Consider the following 15081-nt stretch of genomic DNA (forward strand, 5'->3'; position numbering starts at 1 on the left):
CCACATGGAAAACCTACAAGACACTAATGTGTTTGTACAGAGAAATCAGAATAGAGCAGAAGAGCATAGAAACACTCAGATCCTTGAATACAGAGCAATAAACCAAATTTTCTGGAAAAAACCAAACTATTTAATAATAATAATAATAATAATTAATAATTACACTATTTCCTATTAATTCCTTTATTAATTTCCTATTTTGATTGTTTTATTTGTTTCTAATTTTGACTTAGTCTTTGGGAGACAATGAATTTGTTATAGCAAGGTCTGTATTTTAAAGGCATTGAAAACATTGAACCAGAAGGTCAGGGTAGAATGACATGGATGAGTTTGTGGGGATAGGAACTGTGGATATTTGGCAGAATTTTTGGAAGAAATACACTGTTTTAATGGAAGGTTAAAAATTGTGTCTCACTTCACTTTGTGTTTGTATGTTAAATCCTTACAAAGATAATGCTGCAGTGGTGCGGAAGATTGCAATAAATAAGATTTTGGGCTCAGTAACACAGTACAAATGTTGAATTCAAATTCTGAGATTGGTGGGAGTGGGAGACAGACAAACTCCTTAGGACTAACCATATCCTGGTCAGAGGAGGCCACAGAGATTGCTTTCCTGTGTATATTGCTCTGAATGAGGCAGGAGCAGGAGTCAAACTGGAAATGTGGGAACCAGAGAGAGCAAGAAAAATCCTGGATGGGAATTAGTCATCATTCTGCCTTGTAGAGCAAGTGAGGAAAAGGAGCAAATTAGCTGATAAATGGGACTATAATTTGCTTTTAGTGTAAGCATAACCAGGCCTGTGAGAGCCACATAAAACTATAATTTTACTTTGGAAAAGCAATAATGTTTTAGTCTTCAAATAGGAAAACTATGTTCTTAAATCTCATTGAGGTTTTTTTCCTATTTTAGAAAGAAAGATTTCAAAATTAGTTAAAATATACAAGGTCCAAAGAAATAAGAAACAAATCTTCACTCTGAAGCATTTCTAAAATGTTAAAAATTGAAACATTTCAGTATTTAAAAATTCTTGTTATTTAACGCATGCTATAAGAAGCCATTTGAAGAGGTATTACCTTACCTCTTCATTTTATACTTGATTCATTGCTTTTATTAATCCCCTGCACACTTCAAAATATTTTAAAAGAAATATTCATTCTTCCTTGTTGCTAATGCAGCTTGAAATTAACATAGTTTTGTTTACTTTCTTTTTTGTTCATCATAGGAATCCTATTTAAAAGTGAACTTTTGGTGTTTTTCTAACATTAGCACTAGCAAGATTTTATTTTGGGCCTTTTCCACTGACCACTGTGATCAACAGTTCTCCTGTCTTCTAAGGGCTCTTCAGGATTAAGTCATTCCACCTAGCATACAAGGGAAGAGGAAGAGGGATTCAGGAGCATTTCGTTCTCTGCCCCAGGTAGCCAGAATACCTTCATAGCATATGAGAATGCTGGGAGATGTGTCCAGTTATAGAACCAGGGCATATTCTATGTCCCTAGCGGAATGTGATGGAAGATGGGTGTAAGCCTCCTGCTGATTACATCAAATGCTGACATCAGCAATGTGTGCTAGCCTACAGTGCCTCTGAGTGCACTTGACTGTTCCTCAGAGAACGAGGAAGGTGTGCTCCACAGTGAGGAATGCTGTCCTGTGCTAGCAGGATTCCTCTAGAGCAGTGGTTCTCAACCAGGGGTATGCAGAGGTCTTCCAGAGGTTATATCAGCTCATCTAGATATTTTCCTAATTTTTCAACAGGCTACATAAAAAGCACTAAGACAGTACAAACTAAAATTTCATACAATGACTTGTTTATACTGCTCTCTATACACTACACGCTGAAGTGTAAGTACAATATTTATATTCCCGTTGATTTATTTTATAATTACATGGTAAAAATGAGAAAGTAAGCAATTTTGCAGTAATAGTATGCTGTGATATTTTTGTATTTTATATCTGATTTTGTAAGTAAGTAGTTTTTAAGTGAGGTAAAACTTGGGGGTACACAAGAGAAATCATACGCCTGAAAGGGTTACAGTAGTTTGGAAAGGTTGAGAGCCACTGCTCTAGAGTACACTTTCCATCTTCTCCTCATGGTGCTTGCTGACTTCATTACGAGCCTGATTGAGTCCTAAAGTCAAATCAATTTCCTTGACAATTATTGATATAATGTATAATCTTAAATTTGGGATCCAAACCTCTTAATAATGCTGTTTTAAGTAAAACTAATATTTCTTCTGTCCCATCATAAAACTATACAGAGAAGTGCAATCCCTTCCCCCAAAAACCTAAAATTAAATAAAAACAGAACAACTAAATATACAACCAAAAATAAATACAAAACCCCTGCTTTGTGAGAGGTTTGGGATTATTGTAGCAAGTTTTAGGGTAGTACTATATAATAATAAAATAAACATACAGCTGAGATGATACAAAATGTGTTAAAATATTTCATGTTTTCATTTAAAAAGTTGTTGAAAAAATGTTTTCAACAGTATTGCCTAGTGAATAGGACACTGATTTTGGATTAAGGAGACCTAGGTTCTGTTCCCAGTTCTGCCACTGCCCTGATGTTTTTACCTGCAGCAAGGCACTTGGCGTCTCTATGCCTCTGTTTCTTTTCTCTCCCTTTGTCTATCTTGTTTTTAACTGTAAGTTCTTTAGAGCAGCAACTCCCTCTTTGTGGGCTTGTACAGCACTTAGCACAATGGGAACCCAATCTTGGTTGGCTTCTAGTTGCTTCTGTGATATAAATAATGATAATACTGAAGAGCTGAGCCACATCTAAATTGCACCAATCCAAAAGCTGCAGTGTAATAATTTTCTTTCATGTTAACAGCCGTATTGTCAGATTATAACATTTTCAGTATTGCTTTGTTTGCAGTGCCCTTTCTGTACCACTAAAATCTTAAAGATGCAAAAATGACTAGGAGGGAAATAAAAGAAGCAATTCATTCTAACACAAAAATGACTTTTCACCTAGAGAATGAAGTGTTTTAGAACTCTGTGGTGGGTAGATTTTTGCTGTATTGTCCTTTTAGTGCTAACACTTCTTAATTTGGAATATATGAAAATAGCATGTGGCTTCAGTAGAAAGGTGTTCATTTTACTACTTAGTGTACAATTCTAGAATTGTAATCCAGTTAGTAGCGTTAAAACCATTTTATAGGAAAACATCGACTCCTAAATAGCCAGAGTAGCTAAGGTTGAAAAGATAATACATTTTGAAAACATTTTCCCTTTCCTCAAGAGAAGCATCAGTATAATGGGAAATCAGGCAAGAATGGATAGATGGATGAGTTGGGAAAGAGCACTAAAGTGACTATCTAAGGACTGTGTAGGCTGATTTCTTGTTTGGCCATTTTCATTGAAACCACCCAGTTGGGTAGGCAATGATATTTGTTATATACTGACCATGTGCTTTGTACTATACAATTTATTTATTTAGTTAGTAGCTTTTATGTGGTGCTTATCTCTTCCAAACAGCAATGAATTTAGCCGCACAACAGTTATTTCTATTTTAAAGATGAGGAGAAATGAGGCACAGAGAAGTTAAACGATTTGCCCAAGATCACACAGGAAAGCTTAACCGAGCTGAGAATAGAGTCCAGTCTCTAGACTCCCTGTGCTGTCAGAGGTCGCCATCTTACCTGCTCACTCTCATTAGGAATAAAAGGAACTGGCAGCTTATTTGAAAGAGAGCTCCTTTGCTAAAGACAGCTGTGACCAGTCCTTTTGAGAGCAGTGAGGAATGGCAATCATTTAGAAAGAGGGGACAGAGAAAAACATTATTCATCAGCCCCTTTGAAGGAGAAACTTTCAGTTATGAAGAATAATGGCAAAAATTTTACTCTAGTCCTAAAAGAAATTCCTCAAATGTAACCTACATGCAAGATTTCAGTGATCTTTAATTGTATAGGAGGTGTGAAGGGTTAGTATTGTTTTGTTACTGAGCTCATTTGGGACAAAAGGTCTAATTCAGGGTGCTAATCTTTTTAAAGGACTGAATTTTAACTAATTTTAACTCATGAGTGAATTAATAATTTTGTTTGTAAATTTTGAGAATTTATTTTTGACTAAAGCATAAATGGCTATTATTTTGGTGAATATCATGCTGTATTTTTAAAACAACCACTGTGTGGATGATCCACGCCTTGCTCTGAACTGTCCAGGTTCTAGTTGGCTAGGCAGCCCCTTTCCTTACTAAAGTGAGCAGTGCTGACTTGAAAAAGGGCTGCTCATTCACCTGAGGTGTTGCTGAACATACTTGCTGCCCAGCATTGGAGGCTGAGCTACCAGTGTCACAGGTCATCTGTATGCTGGTTTTTGACTGTAACTCCTAATGTGTCGTCTACATCTATCACTTTACCACTCACCCATCACTGCAGGACTTTGTGTCTGTTGTTCAGGACTAGTAATTTACATAATAAAGTGGCTGAAATGCTGCTTTAAGTACAAAACTCAACTCAGCCTTACCTATGGAACCACAAAAAGAACTTCCATAATAAGTAAAAAATTGAATAATTTTTGTTAGGAAAATCAAAATTTACATGGACATTTTCTACACCAGAATTGGGATTTTTTTATTTTTTAGAATTAACTATTTAGAAGGGCCCATGATAATATATAGGAAGGTTAACAGAGTAAGACAGGTTTATGTATTCCAACAAGATCAAGGGAAACTCTTATGGCCTTTGTAAATCAAAGAATAAATCTCAAATCATTTGAAAGCAGGCATAGCATTATTCTGCTTTTCATTAGTGTAAAAGTGTTAAACTAAATTTCTATACTGTACAGTAAATGTCATGCATTAATCATCTTTCAGCTAAAATATCTCCATTATAGTAAAATACTATATATTAATATAGCTTACTTAATCTCTCTGCAAACCAATAATCACACTCCATGTTGTTCAGTACTAATAATAGGAGTATTTAATGATAACAGTACAGACTTATATAAGATATCAAAAAAGAAAATCCTAATCTTTAAATAATGTGCTAGGCTTCTTTCTTAGTGACCTGCAGTAACTAGATAGGGAGCTTTTAAAAATGCCTAATTTAACTTTATTGGTAAAATTACATGTAAAAAAATTCTACTGCCATTGGTAAATGGAATAGAAACCTGTGCCTTGGGTTCACTGCTGGATGAGAGTGAAACTATAGAGAGTGGGATAAAGGTAATAAGTGCATCAGCAGGCAGAGTTAATGATATCAAAATCTCATTGTTAGGTATTGCAGGATGTCAGATGCAAGAGGTGCTATATTTGAAACAAGAACAAAAATAATAATTTAAAGTAGCCAACATGAATTCCCTTTTCCTCCTATACAATGAAGATTAAATTTTAAATATTATTTTGAGATAACAAAACAAATATTAAGTACTTCAGGTTTGTTCATATGTTTATCTTACTATTTTCTGTAGTGCCTGTCACCATGGTATCAAAGTGCTACATGTGTAAATTAGAGGTACAGTGCCATTGTTTAGGACTTCTAGGATTTTTCTTCTTTTCTTCCTTCATGCATTTTATCTATATACGCTGGAACCCAGAACTTAAGATCACAGTAATTTCTCTTTTTTTCTTTCTCTCTCTCTCTCTCTCCGTTCCGTTCCGTTCCGTTCCAGTTATTGTGGGGAAAGCTTTATCAGAAAGATGGGTTTTGCAGTCTGTTCTAAACAGTCAAATTTTAGATTAGCACTTGGCCTGTTAATAAACGAGCAAAAAACAACCCTGCTACCAGTTCGGGATAGAGTTCATTGGAGTGGTCCTTGATTCCACCCAGGCCAGAACTCTCCTACCAGGTTCCTTGCCATATTGGAACTTACAGCCCACGTATCAGCTCATCCTCTCACCATAGCGCCAGTAGGCTATTAGGGCACGTGGCAGCTTGTACCAACGTGGTCCAGCACCTGAGGTTACACCTCAGACCTCTACAAATGTGGCTGGTAACAATTTACTCCCCAATCAGGCACCATCTGGACAAGGTCCTCATGATGCCTCCACCAATATTTGCCTCCCTAGCATGGTGGTCAAAACCGCATCACATGTTAAGAAGGGTCCCCTTCGCAGCCCTGCAGCCGATGTTTTCACTGGTGTTAGATGCTTTGGATCTAGTGTGTGGGGCCCACTTCGCCACCCTCAGGACCCAGGGCCTATGGTCCAAGGAGGAGCTGGCATTACACATAAATATCAGGGAGCTCAGAGCGATTTGACTGGTCTTCTAGGTGTCCGGCAAGGTAGTACAGGTATTGACAGACAATACGACCTTGATCTACTACATCAACAAGCAAGGGGGAACCCAATCCCCAGCCCTTTGCCAAGAGGCCCACCATCTATTGGACTTCTGTGATACACCTCCCAGGGGTCAGGAACACATTGGCATATCACCTCAGCAGGTCTTTCTCTTCTCGCCCGAGTGATCCCTACACCCAGAGGTTGCCAAGTCTATCTTCCAAAGGTGGGGCAAGTAGACCTCTTTGATACCAGACTGAACAGAAAGTGTCATCCCTTCTATTCCCTACGAAGGACACGACTTGCTTTCCGATGCCTTTCTCCTCTCATGGTCAGATGACCTGATGTATGCCTTCCCACCGATTCCTCTCATGCACAAAGTCCTCATAAAGGTCAAGAGGGACAAAGCACATGTCATCCTGATAGCTCCAGCATTGTCACACCAACACTGGTTTGGGATGCTGCTAGATTTATTCGTGGCCTCCCTTTGGGCCCTCCTGATCTCTCAAGACCACAGTAATTTGCTGCATCCGGACCTACTCTCTGCAACTTGAGGGCATGGATGCTCCATGGCTAAGCTTTGAGGAATGGGCCTGCTCCATCCAAGTCTTATTGGGAAGCAGGAACTCTTCACCAGAGTGTCATACCTAGGCAAGTGGAGGTGTTTCACATGCTGGGTATCTGATCAGAATCTCTCCCCAACCAAGTCATCTGTCCAAGCCATTTTAGATTATCTATTACACCTGAATCAACAAGGTCTGGCCTTATCATCGATTAAGGTACACCTGGCTGCCATATCGGCATTTCACCTTTCTGTCCAGGGCAGATCAGTCTTCTCGCATGAGATGATGGCCAGATTCCTTAAGGGTCTGGAAAGGCTATTTCTGCATGTATGCGACCCGATTCCTCAGTGGGACCTCAACTTGGCCCTATCATAGCTCACTGGGGCCCTGTTTGAGCCCATGGCATATTGCTGTCTTCTACAACTAGCTTGGAAGGTCACTTTCTTGGTGACAATTACTTCGGCAAGGTGAATCCTGGAGATCCAAGGCCTCAAATTCCGAACCCTCTTACACAGTGTTCTACAAGGACAATGTTCAGTTGCATCCTCTCCCCGCATTCTTGCCAAAGTGATACCACAATTTCATGTAAATCAGGCCATTTTCCTGCCAGTCTTCTTTCCGAAGCCCCACACTCAAATGAGGAAAGGCATCTCCATATGCTCAACGTTAAGAGAGCTCTGGCATTTTACATTGATCGGACTAAGCCTTTCAGCAGGTCCACGCAGCTGTTTGTCACGATTGCCCTGTGGATGAAGAGGCTGCTGGTGTCACATGAGGATATCATCCTGGATCACTGCATGCATCCGAGCCTGCTACAAGAAGGCGGAGATCACGCCTCTGGGTTCGCTAATGGACCACTGTACAAGAGCCCAAGCATCATCATCTGCCTTCTTGGCTTAGGTCCCAATATAGGACATCTGTAGAGCTGTGACTTGGTATTCAGTCCATACCCTCACAGCCCATTACGCCATCACTCAATAGACCTGCGACAATGCAGCTTTGGCAGAGCGGTATTGCAAGCGGCACATCCATGAACTCGTAGGCCACCTTCAGAGATACTGCTGATGAGTTACCTAATATGGAATGGACATGAGCAAACACTCAAAGAAAGAACAGTTACTGACCTTTGTATCTGATGTTCTTCGAGATATGTTGCTCATGTCCATTCCACAAGCCACCTTTCTTCCCCTTTGTTAGAGTTCCAGCAGAAAGGAACTGAGAAGGAGGGGAGCTGGCAGTGCGCTTTATACTGGCGCATATGCGTGCAACCCCAGAGGGTGCTAGAGCTGGTCCTATGGATACCACTGAGGGAAAAATCTCCAGCACCAGTGCATGTGGTGCACACACACCTAACGTGGAATGGACATGAGCAGCGTATCTCAAAGAACAACAGGTAAGAAGTTCAGTAACCATTCTTTCTGAGATCTGTGATTTATAACATTCAGTCATCAACCAGTGCAAAAAAGAAAAAAGAGGCTAGACCAAGAGTCCAGTGATAATTTTAAAGAGTTGATATTTTGAATACTATCTTAACTAGAAACACTTCCTGTACAGCATTAGAAAATTCAGCCTTCCAATGATATTGATGGCAGTGGTCTGCCTTGAAATACGAGTGTCAGTGTCAAAGCAGTTCAGTTACTGTGTGTTATCTTGCAGCATTGTGATTGGCTAAAATGTCCAATTCTTGCGGGGACAGTCCTTGTCACAGATAATGCAGGTGTAAGGTGCAGGGCCAGAAAATGAAGTTGGCGCGCTATTCGCATTTGAGGCCTTCTGAGCTTTCCTCTTTGCTCTGTTTTCCTCACTCTCATCCACCTCTTTTCTGACTCTTTGACTCCCTGATGCAGCACAGCCTTCCACTGTAGCCTGTTGCTAGATGCATCTTTCCAGCTTGTGGCATCAACACTGAAAGTTTTTGAGTCCCTCTTGCAAACATCCTTGAACCTGAAGGTAGGCTGGCCCGGTGACCTTAGAGCTTCTGCAAATTCTCCATACAGGAGATCCTTTGGAATGTGTCCATCATCCATCTGGTGCATATGACCAAGCCAGTGGAGATGTCTATTAGACTTGGTCATTGTGCTTTCCCATGTAGTATTTAGAAGATGATGAAGACAGAAGGATGTGGAATGTGCATAAGATGTTAATTTTCTATCCTGGCAAATGACAGGATGGCAGACTTTAAAATAGTTATTTTGTCTTGTTTCTTTCAACTTCAATCCAACATGATTTTATTCACTACTGCCTCAAAACTGTTAAAACTTGAAATCTGTGCTTTATTACAATATGAAAACAACAGATTGGAATCTCAGGTTTCAGATGGTATAAGACATTAAGCTCTAGTAATTAGTGAGCTATTGGTTGTTTTAACCTCGTTAGATGTGGTGGGATAAGACAAGGAAATAACGCACTGACATGATTTTAAGGTTCAGTATCTTTCCACCTATCAGAACTAATAGTATTTTGGACCAATAGAAAAGTTTTGAAATAAAACTTTCCAATCACTGGCCAATGACCAGAAAGGAAATGAAAAAAGTGTGCCAGTGGAAAACTTCTTTCTTCTTTGAATGCATGTCCATATATATATATATATTCCACTGTTGGTGTTCATGTGTCCAGTGCGCTCAAGCTAGAGACTTCTGGTCAGCAGTACCCAATGGGATGGCTCATGCATCCTTAGTGTCCTTGTGCTTCCAACTGAGGGCATAAAGGCAGGTCTGTTCCGACTGTGCATCTCTGTTCCTTCTCACTGCTCCTGGTTACGAATTGAAATCTCAGTGATTGCCTTATTGCTTGCTGTGTGGTCAGTTACCTTCTTATCTAAATTTTATGTAAATAACGGTTAAGTACTAGTTAGCTAGTTAGGTTAATGTTGGAATTTTATAGCATTTCCTCTTGTTTTCTTTTTGAATAAACTATTCTTGTTTGTTTTCTGGGGAAATTTTGTCAGTACGGGTTCAATCAAGACTGAACTTAAATCCCCAGGTTTCAAAATCTGACAACTGTGTGAGACAATAATGCTGTTAAATGATGTGCAGGATAGGTGTTTAATTTGCTTAGATGAGGGGCACATCACTGACAAGTGTGCTATTTGTAAGTCATTTTTCCAAATAAACCCAGAGAGTTAGGAATCCTCAACTAAAGATGTTCTTGGTTGAAAGATCGCTGCACCAGGTCTCTGATCTTAGTTTGCTTGGAGCTGGTTCATCTGACTTATCTAGGAGCGCTCAAGTAGTCACTTCATCTGGAGCCACAAACCTAACTCTGACAAAGTCTCATAAGACTTCTGATGGGAAGTGCGTGAATAATCACATTGGGAAGAATATCACTTTTCCACCATTTATATTGTGAAATTGTGTGCTTTAAATGTGAATTTGCTTTGTGACAGCATTCATATAGATTATTTTAAAATATCTAGCATCTTTTAGTTAATTTTTGTAGGGTTGCTTATATAAATAGATTATTTCAAAACTTCACTTTAACTTTATAATATTTGCCTGTTTCCTTATACATTTTTCATTATGTTGATTTAGAATGTTGTGATTACAAAAATTCCCTTGGATGAACATGATGCATAAAGATTATTTTGTACAAAAATTACTCTAACATAACATAGACCTATTCAGACAGTATTAATAAATCAAGAAGACAGAATGATTTGAAGTAACTAAATTATAAATTTTATTGTGAATCAATGTAACTTTTTTATCTTTCCAGTTGATAAGCTCTATGAGCTCCGTAGCAGAGCACTGTCTCCCCTCCTTACTACGCACCTTGTTTGACTGGTACAGGCGTCAAAACGGAACTGAAGATGAATCTTATGAATACAGACCTCGATCTAGCACAAAGTCTAAGGGGTAAGTGCCGTTGCATTTCCTCCCAACCACACACAACAAATCAACATTTGGTTCATATGTTTATTACTGTACAAGTGTAGTTGCACTTTTCAGATAACAAAACTTCTTTGAGTGGCCTCCTTGAGGGTGCTCCACTTCAGGTGTCGGTGCGTTCTTGTGTCCTGAATCGGAGATTTCTATCAGCAGTGCTTGTCTGGGTCGTGCATGTGTCATCCCCGTCTCACGGCACCACTGGTGCCTCGCTCTGTGCACACAGCCAGACCCCCTTAGTTCCTTCTCAACCATCTGATTCTGAGACAGAACCCTCAGCAGTTCCTACATTTAGCTCAGCCTAACAAGTAGATAGTCTTTAGATAGTATTAGTTTAGCTAGTTACTTAACTTTCCCTGTTTACCCAGTTTAAAAAAAAAATTTCCCTCATAGCATAGAATAGTTTTTCTCTCAGGGAACCTATTGTTATTCTTGGTTTGCCAGGATTTAAAAGATGCACATCCTGTAGAGATGCACTCTCAGGATCAGATGGACACCCTCAGTGTGTCCGATGTCTGGGTGAGGAACACGTACCCCAAAAATGTTCCCATTATAAGAACCTAAAGTCCAGAGTCAGAAGGGACAAGGATCTCCAACTCAAACTCATTTTATTGGAAAACTTGTTGAGACTCGCCTCTGACCCTAGCCAGGAAACCTCACTGTGAGAGTTCAGAAGAGCTCAAAGCAGAGAAAAATCTTTGTGGAAAAGAACCTCCACTCTGCCTCAGAGAGAATCAGCAAAAAAGAAGAGCTCACTGGCAAAATCTGTCTTGTTGGTACCAGTGGTGCCAAGATTAAGTAATATGAGGTACCAGGTTCCTCAGGTACCACCCGTTCAGCAGCACCGAAGGACTTTCAATATTCTGGTGTGGAGTCAAAAGTCAAAAATAAATAGAGCTACTCTACTATGGCACCGATGAAACATGCACCACAGAGACCAGTTTCACAGGTCAAACCACCGCCAACTGACTTAACTGCATCAACTGCGGTGTCAACACCAACTGCAACACTGACACTGGTGACAGAGCCAACTCTGAGCTTGGAACCAACTCGAACTATGACAACGATCACGACTACGGCACCAACCTTAATGACGGCACTGACAAAAATTGCAGTGCCAATGTCAGCACTGGGACAAAAACATACCTCAAAACATCATTACTGCCATCACAGAGAGATATATGTAATATCCACGCCTCAAAGGCTGCTTGTAAGCATGTTGGCTCCGTGTGTGGCCCCAGCGGCTTCCTACAGACAGGGAATAGCTTGCGCTTGGCGAGTGAGTAGTCTTAGTAATCCACCCTTAGGCAGGGTGAGCACCCAGTCTACCGCTCAGGCCCTCAATCTGGGGCGAGCGAACAAGGAGTCAATTGCTCCAACCCTTAGGCAGGGAGAGCAGCAGTTAATCGCTCAGGCCCTCAGTCAAGGCGAGCGAGCAAGGAGTCAGTTGCTCCAAACCTTAGGCAGGGTGAGCAGCAGTTAATCGCTCAGGCCCTCAGTCAGGGCGAGCGAGTAAGGAGTCAGTTGCTCCAACCCTTAGGCAGGGTGAGCAGCGAGCGAGGCAACGGCTTCTGGAGCGGTCAGGAGAGAGATTCTCCTGGGGTGGCTAGGGAAAAGGGGAAGGGGAGGGGGACGCAGGCCTACCTGTCTCCACTGCATCCCAGCCCAGGGCCCTAGTAGTGGCAGAAGTGGCTGCCACTGTGTTGGCGGGGCTCCCGCCGCAACACACCGACTATATTGCGGCTTCAGCCACAGGCAGTAGCTGTCCCTGGGTTACTTCCTCCCCACTGACCTCAGTACCTGCCTCCTCTGTGCTGGGAGGATAGTCCGCCTGGGGTAGCGCCGTCAGTCCCTCTTCGTCAACCGGGGGTAAGGCAGGGAGCTCCTCTTCAGGGGGCAGCTCCTCCTCAAGGTCGTTGTAGGTCGGGAGAGGCTCGGCCTCTGGCAGCTCCTCCAGGTCCTGCCCCACCTCAGGGAGGGGCTTAGCGGCTGGCAGTTCCTCCAGATCTGGCCTGGCCTCCGGTGGTGCCCGCCACTCGGGCTGCTCCGGGGTCTCGGCCCAGTCCAGGGGTTCCGGAGCACGGGCCCAGGCTCGGGGTCGGGGTAGCTCGGCCCAGTCGTCCTGGCCGGGTTGCCTGGTCCAACTCCGTGAAGGCCCTATCCAGTCCCCAGGCCCAGGTGGGGCTGGGGTTCGTCGGCGGCTCGGCTCTGGCCTAGGCCTCTGCGGGCAGGGCCACACGTCTGTCTCTGGAAGCAGTCTGGGGCCTACTGAGCTCAGCAGCCTGGCCTTTATATTTCCCCTTCCTGTCGGGGCTCCGCCCCGCTGCTGCTGATTGGACTGGCTGAGTGGTCCTATCACGGCCCGGGTCCCTTGTTGCTGGGCAGACTCCATGGCAGGACGTGAGGTGGTCCAATCAGGGCGCTCGCACCCTTCCTCGGGCTCTTGCTCCGGGGGAGGCCACAGCGGCTTCCTACACTGCTCTTTGGCACAGATACCTTCCCAATGCATATTTCACTTGACAAGGCTCTCTCTCCCATACCATTTTCCAGTGGAGATGAGGGTGAGGAAGGAGTCTTCTCCCAACATTCCTTACCTGCCAGACCAACTCCCATATCTCCAAAATATAGATCACGTACCAGACATCATAGACGATGGTATGGACCACCATGGTTCGGGCCACTATGCCTTTCCAAATGCAATGGCTCAACTGGGATAAACGGTCCTCCTGTACAAGGCATTACAGCAGACCCCCTAACCCCTATAGGGACAGAACCAAGTCTCCACCACAATCTCTCTCACCCATTTCTGAACCACCTTCGGAGACTACTGAAGAAAGGGAGAAAAATATTGAGCAGGAAACATCACCTCCAATGCAAAACTCATCATCTTCACCTGAAGAGGGAATAATATCTCCTCCTCCTACAACTGCAGATGACTTCAAGTAGTTTCAGAAACTTTTAAAAAGGGTGGCAAAAAATCTGAAAATTCCATTTGAGGAGGTCACTGAAATGCACCACAAGCGGTTATGAATTCTTCACACCGCTTCATCATCAAAAATGGCTTTACTGATTGACAAAGCTCTATTGGAGCTGGCCAACAACATTTGGCAAACACAAATAACCATTCCACCAACTTACAAGAGGGTGGATAAAAAATATTACATCCCCTCTAAGGGTATGGAATTTTTTTTACCTCTTCCCCCCTCCCCAAACTCCCTTGTTATAGAGGCCCAAAATAAGTCTACACCACAGGATAAGGACTGGAAATGGCGAGGCCTATTTGGGCGCAAAGTGTGCTCATCTGCTACGTTACAACTACATGCAGCAAACTATGCCGCATTGCTCTTGAATTCTGACTACAACAATTACGCTAAAATCATGGAATTTATTAATATTCTGGAAGAGAAAAGAGAACAGTTCAGATCGCTCATAAACGAAGGTCATCTCATGGCTTGAACCGCCTTACGTGCTTCCCTCAATGTAGCTGACACCGCCGCAAAAACAAGAAGTATGGCAGTTGTCATGCACAGGGCATCCTGGCTCCGCTCTGCAGGCTTTCCAAAAGTTCTAATCCACTATAGAAAACATCCACTTCGATAATGTGAAACTGCTGCAAAAACTGACAAGGTCCTCCATATCATGAAGGACTCATGAGCCACACTACACACACTTGGTATTTACACACCTACAACAAGGAAAAAACAGTACAGGTATCAACCACGTTCACCTTGGTATCAATAGTACACACACCAACAAAAACATGATTCACAGCATAACAAACAAATAGTTCCAGAGGGGTAGCCATGTTAGTCTATATACAGCAAAGACAACGAGAGTTCTGTGGCACTTTAAAGACTAACAAATTTAATATTTGTAGACATAAGCTTTCGAGAGACTTAGCTCTCTTCTTGAGATGCAGTAATACAGAAAATAGGTAACACAGAGGTATCTTATAGGTGCATTGAGAACAATGGGGGAGGTGGAGTCCGGTACTTAAGACCTAATGACGACCATTGAGTAGGAGGTGAGAATGGGTGAGCAAAGTAATTTACCTTTGGTAGTAAGATCGTCCCTCTTCAGAGATGAACCTCATGAGCACCTATTACAACAAGAAGTGAATCATCTTTTAGTTCTAGGTGCCCTAGAACATGTACCCCTACAATACAGTGGGAAGGGTTTTTACTTGCACTACTTTTTGACCCAAAATCAAAATGGGGAATGGAGACCAATTTTGGATCTCAGAAGGCTCAACATGTATGTAAAAGTACAATGATTCAGGATGGCCATGCTATCTACAAATAAACCAACACTGGAATGGAAGGACTGTTTTCAGCCCTCGACTTACAAGATGCCTATTTCCATGTAACAATCCACCCAGCATAAAGAAGATTCCTCAGATTCACG

General features: G+C 42.1%; 1 protein-coding gene across 9 annotated transcripts in view; it reads left to right on the forward strand.

Moving 5' to 3' along the window:
* Positions 1-15081, forward strand: part of FRYL (FRY like transcription coactivator) — a 385878-nt gene that overhangs the window by 189516 nt on the left and 181281 nt on the right. For all 9 annotated transcript variants that reach the window (XM_067531263.1, XM_067531262.1, XM_067531264.1 and 6 more), the window contains one exon: positions 10508-10647. In XM_067531263.1, the coding sequence (XP_067387364.1) occupies positions 10508-10647 (140 nt within the window). The remainder of the gene's footprint in view (positions 1-10507; positions 10648-15081) is intronic.

Source organism: Emydura macquarii, unplaced genomic scaffold (genome assembly GCF_026122565.2).
Source record: "Emydura macquarii macquarii isolate MOO-44397 ecotype Brisbane River unplaced genomic scaffold, CSIRO-AGI_Emac_v2 contig_3128, whole genome shotgun sequence".
In the NCBI taxonomy this organism is placed as follows: Eukaryota; Metazoa; Chordata; order Testudines; family Chelidae; genus Emydura; species Emydura macquarii.